The sequence below is a fragment of the Meleagris gallopavo genome, chromosome 5, assembly GCF_000146605.3.
Source record: "Meleagris gallopavo isolate NT-WF06-2002-E0010 breed Aviagen turkey brand Nicholas breeding stock chromosome 5, Turkey_5.1, whole genome shotgun sequence".
Taxonomy (NCBI): Eukaryota; Metazoa; Chordata; class Aves; order Galliformes; family Phasianidae; genus Meleagris; species Meleagris gallopavo.
The window spans coordinates 35,048,714-35,060,032 of record NC_015015.2 but is presented as its reverse complement, the minus strand read 5'-3'; the positions used below and the strand labels follow the sequence as shown (position 1 = coordinate 35,060,032).

General features: G+C 38.4%; 1 protein-coding gene across 1 annotated transcript in view; it reads left to right on the top strand.

The window, feature by feature from the left end:
• The first annotated feature begins 331 nt into the window (after positions 1-331).
• The window catches only part of BAZ1A (bromodomain adjacent to zinc finger domain 1A), a 52,079-nt gene continuing 41,091 nt past the window's right edge, over positions 332-11,319 (top strand). The window contains 2 exon segments of the mRNA XM_031553768.1: positions 332-480; positions 5,789-6,067. Coding sequence (XP_031409628.1) covers positions 332-480; positions 5,789-6,067 — 428 coding nt within the window.

Sequence of the window (11,319 nt, the reverse complement as noted above, 5' to 3'; positions counted from 1 at the left end):
CGTTCGTTGTTTATTTTTTCTGTCGGTGCGAAGTCCGGCGGCAGTCGAGGAGCTGTCGTTAGCGCAGGAGGGTCGTCCCTAAGTTGGTGTCAGCGCTGTCAGAACAATGGGCGGAAAGTGCTCAGCGCCTTTCGGCGCGGGGCTCCGTGTCCCGGGGCTGCTCGGCTCCGTCCCACCTGCGGGGGGCCCCAGCGCCGAGCTCTCCCTTTTTTGTCTGTACAACAGACGCGCAGACTAATGAGATTAAATCAGAAATGCTTCTCGTTTGCAGCATACGAAATTAGAGCACACCTAGATCTTTTTCATGCTTAGACTTGTTTTTCTTACTCAAATGCACCTCGCCGAGTACAGCCGGGCCGGGGCCGGGCTGGGTAACCGCCTGGCGCTGCGGGGGATGGCTGCGCGGCTGCGGCGGCCCCCGTGTGTCAGAAACTGCCCTTCTGGTTACCGGCACAGCCGTCTCGTAATCGGATGGCTCCCGTGCGTTTGTTGGCACTGCTCTGGAGTACGTTTCTGGTGTATTTATAGTTTAGAGTAAATTTTAGCGTGAAAGGTATCTTTCAGCTGTGGCGCAGCAGTGTGGTGAATGTTTAATGCGGAACCAATTCCCGTATTTAACCTACGTATGAATGAAGGGATAAATTTAAACTTGTTCGCAGAGGCTATCTCCAGCAGTTCCAGTGGGTGGCTCGACCAGAGGTCGTGGCTGGGATATGGTATTTGGGAAAATACTTCTGCCTTTCCTGCAGAAATCTTTGGATTTTTTTTTTTAATTTATTTTTCTGCATTGGATAAAATGGATGCTTTGCAGCGACAAGCGCAGTACTTTTTACATGGTATGTTATTGTGCTGCGGCTGCTTGTGTTCAGATGAAGGTGAGTTGGTGGTGGTGTGATCCACCAGGGAACGTTGGCGAGCTCTGTAGGCGCCCACCCGCTCCTGGGCCACAGCTCTCGCTGCAAAGCAGTGCCTCAGGTGGCTGCTGTGAGATGTGAGTATTGCCCTCTTTCCAAACAACGGCAGTTAGGGTAATGGCAATAGGCAGGAACCACTTATTGAAAATGGTGCTAGTTGTTTCATGAAAGAAAGCTGTTGCCTAAATTAGTCTTTCTTGAATCTACTTTTGTGATAGTAACTTGAATTTTCTGAAGGGAGAGTGTAAAAGAGAAAGTATCTGACTATCTCACGCAGGCTGCATTGATAAATGGGGTATCCTGAATTTACCCCTTCCTCATCTATATGGGCACTTCAGTTAACTACTACTAATTGATAATTGTTTTGTTTTGGTTTTTTTTTTTTGAGTACAAATTTAGGGCATTGAAAAGTTACTTCCATGCTTGCAACAGCACCAGTAGAGATGAGTACAAATCATACGTAGCATTATTCTTCCCCGTGTAAAAAATCCTTATGCTAATGCAAGCAGAATTTGGCAAGACTGCTGTTTTGTAAAGTGACCTTCCTGTTAAGAATCCATTTCCTTTTTCATCAGAAATACCATCACACATAATTTTGCAATCCTTTAGAAGAAGGTACAGTGAGATGGTGATGTTCAGTTGTATTTATCAAGAGCAGCAGGCACAGGGAGCTGATGTTCTAATGCTTCCTTCTAGTCCCTGTTAGGGGGTTGGTCTGGGGAAGGGATCAGCCAAAGAGTCTCAGGAGTGGGAGAGTGGTAGTAGGAAAAACAAGTTGGGGTGTGTGGGGGTGCATAGTGAGATGCTGTTGCTGGTCTTGGCACTTTGTGAACAGCTAATTGAGATGTGCAGTGAGAACTACTGGCAGAGTATGGCAAGTCTTGCTTGCAAAGACAGTCTGAAAGGTAGGAACTCTTTGTTATTTTTTCTTTTCTTTGTTCGAAGAGGCAGTTGACCTTAAGAGAAGATTCAATAAAGCTGAGAAAAACGGAGTAGTATAGAGACCAATGGTAGGAATGTTTCTCGTTGTAAGACACAGGAATGTGGTGAGTGAAGAGAGTTCTGCATCTTTAGAACTTACTGAAAAAAGCTTTAATAGGTTGGCCTGTGGGACTCCTGGTGAAAGTCAGAAAGAGGTCTGTGTAAAAGGCTGCTTAGAGTATGCCTAATTTAATTAGATGGATTTTTCTATTCTGTTGAAGAAAAAATACTCAATTTCATATATATTTATGTGTGATTAACCTGTCAACATTAGGGAATAGATGTCTTTTCAGTTTTTTTTTTTTTTGTACACTACTATGCATTACATACTATTGACCACTTGTGGAAACAGGTTGAGTACATAAACGCTTTTGTGATGCTGGATGGCAGAGTTTGTCTGTGAATATGCTGGTAACATGGACTACATAGATTATATGTTAGATGTGGATAAGGGTTTCAGTATTAAAAATAATCTTGTCCACAGATCAGTCATATCACATAATTTTTCTGCTCTTTCCCCTCTCTTAAATATCCCTTAGCATAACTTTCTCCTGTTCTACATTCTCTGTTGTATAATTCTTTTGTTTAAAAAAAAAAATAAAATCTTGTTCTCTTCTGACTTGTTTTTAATGTATGTTAAAAATGAATGAAAATTATTTGAAACAAGCATGTGCTTGAAGTACTAAAAATACTGCAGAGCTTAAACTCAATGGCGATACTTGGTTAGCTAAGGCAGAGCCATCTCTTATTGCTGTGCTTGATTGGTTCTTTTATTTTGATATCCAATTGCAAACGCAGTCAGCACAGAAACTCCAAGTAGTTTACTTCCAGAATTACTTCTTTCCACTAATGAACTGCCGTCTGTCCAGTACTCACGAAGCAGTGTGGAACTACCAAATGGTTTGCTGCTTAGCTTACCTTGCATGGAGGACTGATTCTGTCACGTCAGTGCAAACAGGTGTCCAGCTGAGAGTCAGTGTGAATTACTGTACCCACAGCTGGGTTCTCCTGGTGCAGCACCTTGGTCTGATCAGGAAGCACCTGGGTGAGCTCAGTGTGCTGCCATCTGTGGGCCTCCTCCTACACCCTGCCGAGGGTGGTGCAGGCCCTGAAACAGCGCGAAAGTCCCGAGATTGTAATACCCCTGATAAGGGTGTATTTAAGACTGTGAGCAGCAGATGCACTTGCTGTGTGTGTTGAAATGGAGTGTGGAATATGGTTGAGTGCCCTGCTGCTTTTTGTGGGCAGAGCAAGTACAGCACCGCTTGGTACCAATTGCTTGCTTGGTGGCTGTTGTGTATGATCTCTGTGAATCCTCTCGTGTTGGCTTGAGTGTACTGCAGAGACGGGGAGAGCAGTGCCACCAATAAAACCTGCTGTTGTGATTGTTCTCTCCTCTCTCAAACTGAGTTGGTGAGATCATTAAAACGTTGCAATAAAACTGTGTTAACAGACTAAGCCACAGATGGTTTTGATGTGTGATGTGTAATGACTGGCTACCAACAAATAATGCCTTCAAAACTAAAAGCCATTTATTTGATATGGTTTTCTTTTTTCCTTTGTAACTTTTTGGGGCGAAAATCCATACAAAACAAAAGAGGAAATGAGCTACAGTGAGGCTAGGTATACAGAGCACTGTATGTGAGTGAAAAAAGGTTTTCCTCCAATATGTCTAATTCAAGTAATCTTTGAGTTTTGCACTTGTAGTAATCACGGGTTTAAAAAAAAACAAAAACTTCCCCTTTTTCCCCCCCCAGAGTTCAGTACTGCAGCTTTAAATAGCTGGAGCACCTAGTGTCCCCTCACAGGGAACAGCAGCAGCACTTCAGGGGACGCTGCCTGCTTCAGCCTCTGCTCTCTCTTTGGTCATTATTGAAACATATATTCTGATCTGTTTTTAAATAACTCTTGGTAATTATCAAGAAACTCTTTGTTAAGTGAGGCAGAAATGTATGTAGAGAGAGAGATGATAAAGACTTCAGTAAATGTGCAGTCAGGCTAATTAAAACTGCTGTGTTTCTCACACAGAAGTAGTGAAATATAGGCAGGAACAGACCCAGATGAATTGTGTGTTGTATATCCCATCACTTTATTAAAAAAAAAAAGACAATTTGAAGATACCTATTAAGTCTAAACTGTTCTTTAAAAAGTCTTACTGTTGAGAGCTTTAGCAATAATAGTTCATATTTTTGCTAATACCCAGTTGGATTCAATATGGTTGACTGCAGAAAAGGAATATCCTTTCTTTTCCATACACGGTATGACCAACAGCCATCTGTTCTTCATATAGTGGAGAATAATTTATCTCCTCTCTCTGTCTTTCTTTGTTCTCAATTTTTTGTTTAGAGGAAGCAAAAACCAAAATGTCAATTATTACAGGCCTTAGATTGTGTATTATCAAATATACTACGCAGGCACAAGAAATGCTTTTAAAAAATATATATAATTTGTAGGATGTTATTCATGTAAGACATCTTTTCCTCTACTGTTCTAATTCCCCTCTTGTCACAGCTGATATTCTTCCTCAAGCATCTTTCTCTTGCTCAGAGGAATCCTCTGCTCTTACAGAAAGGATTATCTGAGCCAGGACCCTCCATTGTCCTTAATCTGGAGTTTTCATTTCATTTTCAATGTGTTACTGTTGCATCTGTCCAGCTGCAGTGAATATCATCATCTTCATCAGTGTGACTGACGCATGTTTGTCAGTGTGAGTTAGTGGGGAGCCTTGCAACAAAGAACTTCAGGTGAGAGCTGTGCAGTTCTGTAACCCTGTTATGAGAATGATCTGAACAGTCCTATCACTTAAAAAATGGCAGCACTACACCCTGTAATTTATTTATTTATTTATTTTAAAGGAAAGAACTTCAGTGTGGCTATCTCAAGTGCTGTGGAATGTTCTGAAAGTATTGTGTGTGTGCTTTGAAATAGCTGTGTTAAGCTAACACAAGGAAACAAACAATTTTTCACTTTGTATGTTGCGCTCCTATAAATACTGATCTGTAAAGAGTTGTAAAGGAAGGCAAATCAAAATAATCGTCAGAACTGGAGCACACTGAGAAAATGCTCTGCTGTCATATCACTGATCCACAATATTCTAACATGCTTTTGTGAATAGCTCTGCAAACTATGTGATCTCAAAAGTGTTTTAACAAATCACTGGGTTGTTGTTTTTTTTTTTTTGATACCTGTCAGAAATTGAAAAGCTCTTCTATCTTGGTCCCGATGTAATAACCAGTAAGTAAGCAATAAAAACACTGCATTTTTGGCATTAGTTGGAAGTACAGGGAAGGAAGAGAATCAGGTTTGCTAATGGAACAGGAGGGGAGAAGAATCTATGGAAAAAATAGTGTGGTGGTTTCTCTAAGAGCAGTGCAAACAGTGAAGGAATAAAAACTATTTACAGAAGTACTTTACGTTAATTTTTTTTTACCTCTCACGTTTTCATATGTGAGCTAGGACACTCCAAATCTGAAACATACTCAAGTTTCAGCATGCTTCTGTGATCTCAAGGTTGCTCTTTCTTTGCACAGTTTTAGACCCTCCTCCTGGTAGTTTGTGTGAAAATACAGGAGATGCAATGAAAACATGACACGTTAAACCCAGTGTGATTATTCTTGTGCATAAGGCTGCTTACATGTGAATATTTGCCTGTAAATGATAAATAAAATATCATCTGCAGTGAGAGGGAATCTTGTTTTTACGATAATAATTTACGAAGCTATGGCTTAAGAAGTGATAAATAAACCTTGATGGTGTTTGCAACTGGCATAGATGTAGAACTGTTTTTGAACTTGAGGTTATAACAGAAATTGCTGCTTTATGAACTGGGATCAAATTGAAAATGTTGAAAGATAACAATTTTCTTTTTCTCTTTCCACTTCCTTCCTTTTCAGTGATTTTTTTGAGCGCACAATTCTGTGTAACAGCCTTGTATGGAGCTGTGCAGTCACAGGTAAACCAGGACTCACATATCAGGAAGCACTGGAATCGGAGAAGAAAGCCAGGCACAATCTTCAAAGTTTTCCAGAGGCACTCATCATTCCAGTTCTTTACTTGGCCACCCTTACCCATCGCTCACGACTTCATGAGATCTGTGATGAAATCTTCGCCTATGTCAAGGATCGGTATTTTGTTGGTGAAACAGTGGAAGTGATTAAAAATAATGGTGAAAGGTAAGTCTATTTAAAATAACACGTTTCTTTTTAGTCGATGTGGGCCTTTTCTTTGTGTGCTTCTTTTAAGCCAAAAATCAGAATAATAAATTCTGTCAAACACACCTGAAATCAGATGATGCTTAAGCTAGCAATATTGTTACTGCTTCTAATTATATTGGAGTAGGATTGTATTTCTGGGCTTAGTATCTCATTCCTTAGCTTAGAAACAGTTCTCGAGACAGAATAGTTCTCTCCAGTCTTGATGCAGCAGTCTTTCAGTTCCAGTGGTGGGTTTGCAGAAGGATTGTAGTCCCCTGGCATACCTGTGTGAGGAAGGTAGTGTGTTTGTAGAATGAGGTCTAATTAGAAACTAGGAGAAACCATGAGTTAAAAATGGTGTGAAATTGTTGAAGAAATCATACTGGACTCAATCAATTGAATGTTACTTTGTTATACTGAAGTAAAGAAAACTTAAAGAATCAATTAGAATTGGATTTTTATTTTCTAAGTAGTCACTAAAATTGTAATTGTATTACAGGTAATTAATTGTAAAATATTTTTAATGGGTGGTTATCTGTGATTTTCTTTTCTGTTTTATCAGGAGAAAGGTGCGAGTTTACACTGCAGAGCAGATGAGGCACATCCTATGGGCTTCATAACATTGTGTATGTTGGGTGGTAGGAATAGATGGTTCAATATAGTCATCAGATAACCCATGCAGAATAAAAGCATGTTTTCTTAGCATCTCATCCAGATCTTAAATCTGGATGAAAAAAGTTAAAAGAGAATATCTGTTCATGTGCTACAGGAGACAACTTGCAAGGAACCTTTTGTGGATATGTATATTATGTGAAGCTGTGCTTAATTCAGAATAGGGAAGTGATGAAAAGCTTTTGTTCTTTTTAACCAGTGTAGTCTCAGTCTGCAAAGCCTGCACAAGAACTTCGGTAGAGCTGCTGTTCTCTTTATGGAAAATATATATCCAAACCTTGTTTCTATTTTTCTCATCTGGGTCTAGGGAGTAGACCTACATCATCTTTAGTGTTTAAGTAATCTTGCTTAGGGAATAAGTTCATACTCTTTCTTCTCTTTTTTTTTTTTTTTCTTTTCTAACCAGGAGCCCAAATATTATGAATTGTAAGTGTAATTTACCTGCTCGTTTTCATTTGCCAAGTGAAATTTGTTTGTTTCCAATCTTTGAAGATACTTTCAGTTTCCAAATTATTAGCACAAAAAATGCTTTAGAAAATCAGCCTTTTCTTTTTTTTCCCCAGGAACAGCTTTCCCATCTTTCTGTTGCTTTTCTAAACTCTTCATTAAAATATTTATGCGTATCTTAGCTTTTCAAAGCTGAAATGAAAAGTAGGCTTGTATGAAGAAATGAGAAAGATTTGTATGTATGACATCTTTTGAAATTCAGAATCCATTTCAGTTTTGTTTATACAATGTTATAAACCTGTTTTTAAGTTTTCCCCAAGAAAATGGTTTCTGCTTACCTTGTGGGCTGAATTCTGCTCAGGTAAAGCTGTGATATGTTTCTATATCATAAAGATAGCTTGCTCTTTTTTTTTTAAGCTAGCCTTTGATTCAATCTTATCGGTTTTTCAAAATTATGGAAAGATGCATATTTAACAATTTTATATTTATGTTCCAGTTTCACAGGAAAATTTATTAATAATGCCTAAGCTAAATTTCTTAAGCCTTTGGAGTGGGTTAGATAATCATTCAAAAATTTATTTCCATCTTTCCATCTTTACCTTAACTACTAAAGATTTTATATTTTAAACTGCTTGAGTATGAATAGTTTGTTAAAACGAAGCACATAGAGTTCTCCATAGCTAACTGTATGCTACTGATATTCTGGACAAATGTATAGTAGGGAGCTGCTTCATGTCTTCATTAAATTTAGGAAGCAGTGTGAATTAAATGCTACTGTAATGGCATTTTTAGGCTTAGAGATAAATAATTAATATAAATCAAGAAGAGGTGGCTCATAGTCATTCTGCTGTGCAGTTGGGACTTGACTTCAACTTGTATTTTGAAGTACTGCATTGAAGATTATGTATGCTAACTCATGTTCCTTGTTAATAACACTGCTGTTCAACAAAGTGATTTGTGTGTTTGCCATGCAGAGCTACATTTTGATGGTCTGTTCTAGCAAAAAATGTTCCCTGTCAGTCTCTAGTGAAGTAGAGACCAATGGAATTAGGCAGATCATGAAACCTTATTTGTGTAGAGTTGCTGTAAGCTGCAGTAATGTATGAAGCTTTCTGCATGTGAAATGTCAGCCAGATTGTTTTATTATCTGGGCTCCCTGCATCTTTTAATGTGAAGCCTACGCTGTAATGCTGGGTAAAATAAAGGTTGTTCAAGTAATTTAAGTATTGATATAATTCTTTGTGCATGCAATATGTTTGTAGGATAGATTACTTTGATGCACTTTCCTATATTTTCAGTGAAGTAAGTGGAAGAGAATGTAAACACTGGAAAAGTTAATGTTTTGTCTTAAGGAATGTGCTTTTATCTTGAGTATAAGAAGCATTCTGTAACACTGTGAGGAACGGACAGGTCATCTGGAAGGGTAAGAATGCCCGTGCTTTGTCCAGAGGCTTGGCAAAAGTCTTCTGAGACTGACAATTCCTGTATTGTACCTGTGCTTTCTGGTTACTACAGAATGTCATGTCTCAGTGGTTTTTTTTTTTTCTTTTTTTTTCCTGGTCTTATTATGTCCCTGCTGTGCTCTTATCGTTTCTAGCAGATCATTGCACTGCTCAGTTTTGAGTTTTTTGCTTCCACTTTGTTGCTGAGATCTGGTAGGAGGAGCTCAGGCACTTTGGGAGTTATTGTCCCTCCTGTTACTTTGGTATTTCTAGTGCTGTAACAGTCATTGTTGGCCAGAATGAGAATTTGCAGAGAAGTCCCCAATCCTGGCTTGGTCAGGCTGTCTGTGAAAATGATGCATGCAATTTGGTAGTCTAGTAGAAGTAACAAGGAGATATTTCTGTTTGTACTTTAACTCTTTCAGATGATATACAGTTTAAAAATAGCTAGCCTGCCTTTGTTTATTTGTGTTCCGCTTTTCAGGCTAAACTTGGGCTGACCTTCCTTCAAAGTGGCAGCTGTGCCATGCTTTCAAAAAGGGAGGTGCTCAGATTCTTACTTAAAGAACTGTAAGAGTTCTATATGTTTTTGTAGTACTGCTTCCATAAAAGATGCAATCACTACTTTTTTTTTTTTTGAAACATCAGTTAGAAACCCATATAATACAGACTAGAAACTTTAATTTCCAAGTAAGTATAAACTTTTGTTGCCAAGGCATTGAGAACAGCTGTCAATAAATACTGTTACTTAGAATGTCAAATTACTGTTTATGGAAAGCTATTTATTGATAAAGGCATAGAAACTTTTTCTAGATTTTGTTACAGGGGAGGACGAGTAATATTTCATGTTATCCGTCATCACTTAAGATGTCAAATAAGCAGCTGATGCTTTATCTCATACTTTATTGAAGGACTGGAATCACTATGTTCGTGCTTCAGAATGTGTAGTTTAAGACCTGTATGTACTAGTCTGTCTTTTCTGCAAAGAATGGCATATCTTGCAGTTTTTTGTCTTGCTGTCTTAGTCCTGTGCATTATTATTATTATTTAAAACTTGCTGAAATGCTTTACAACATCTTAAAATCTGAATTCAGTTATCTGTGGTGTTGGAAGCCTTACCTGAAATGTGCACGAATGCCTGAATAGGCTGAATAACAACCAAATATGAGCTAATACAGTGTGATTAACTCAACAGCAGGACCTATTACTTTTAGCTTGAGTTTAGCAGTGCTGCCTTTAAAAAAAAAAACAAAAACAAAACAAAAACTCAAAACAAAAATCAAACAAAAAACCAAACTAGCATGTATAAACAACCAGTTGTGATTTATCAGTATTCTGAGATTGGATGCTATCAGAAGAAATAACATCCACCTTTATTTGGGTAACTGAGCGAGCAGTGTGATAATTAGTTAATTAATCTGTAAGCTTGCAGTCTGGCTTGAGCAATAAAAAGATCTGAGATTTTATGTTGGACAACTTTACCAGCTCTTTGATTTCCCCTCCCGCTCTTAATAAAGAGCTTATGAGGTGTTACGTTCCTATCCTCACTGATCTTAAGGCACTTCTGATTGTTGTCCAACAGTTAGCGTGGAGTGTAATAAAAAAAGTAGTCAGCTGGCAAAGTGAACTAGTTACTAAAATGTAGGGAATAAGAAAGAAGAAAGCATATAGAAAGTGGCAGATACAAAAAGAAAATATATTTTTCATTTAATTTGACCACTAGATGACACCACTGTGAAAGAATACTTGCCTGATATCTGTAAGCAAGCAATACCAGAATGCTTGAAGAGAATGCAGTTTGTAAAATGAAACCAACTTACAGAAGCAGTAGATAAAATGTAGATAATCATGGAATAACATTGTCTGGAAACAAAACTACTTTAACGCACTGATTGTTCAGCTGATGTCCTAATGTTTTAGGACTGTTCATAGTAGATTAATCACTGCTTTAGGTCAGTTAAAAACTTAAGTACTATTTTCTTCTCTAAGTCATAACAGCAACACAAGGGAGCGTATTGCAACCATTACAGTGTCTGGCTGATAACGGGGTTGGAGTGGGAGAAAATGATCCTTACCAGAGCTAAGATTATAGCTAGCTTTCTGACTTCTTTGTTTGACCTGGCAACCAGGTTATACCTGATAATATGTATAACTGGCTGCTGAGAACTAGGACTAGTTAATACAACTCACCAAAACATCAACCCTTTGTTTGGGGTTTTCCTAAATTGTATTTAGGAAAATTATTTAAAACTTTCCAGTAGTTCAAGATACGTACTGTGTCTTGCCCAGCTATCTTCATAGGTGTATGGTTTCCATGGAACAGACTTATAACATTTTGGAGTCTGTGTGCCTAGATTGTTTGGTTAGGAAGGTTTGGCTACTGAGATCCCCTAGCTACCCCAGGAATTACATTGTCTCGGGGTTTCCAAGTGGAGGAAACCTTAACTACTTCTCATTCATTTCCTGCTCTGGTTGTGGCCAGTATTTGTGTCTTCTGCATTCTCTGGTTCTCTTCAGATCCTTCAGTGAGCCACCTGAAATAGCTGATAGGACAGAAACTTAGGCAGCTCTTTTGTTGTTAGTTTTTGGCAGATAAGTGAATTCAATTTAATGGCAATTAGTAAGTAATAGTGAGTGCCAAAGCTGCGAAAAGCAAGCACCACTGTAGGC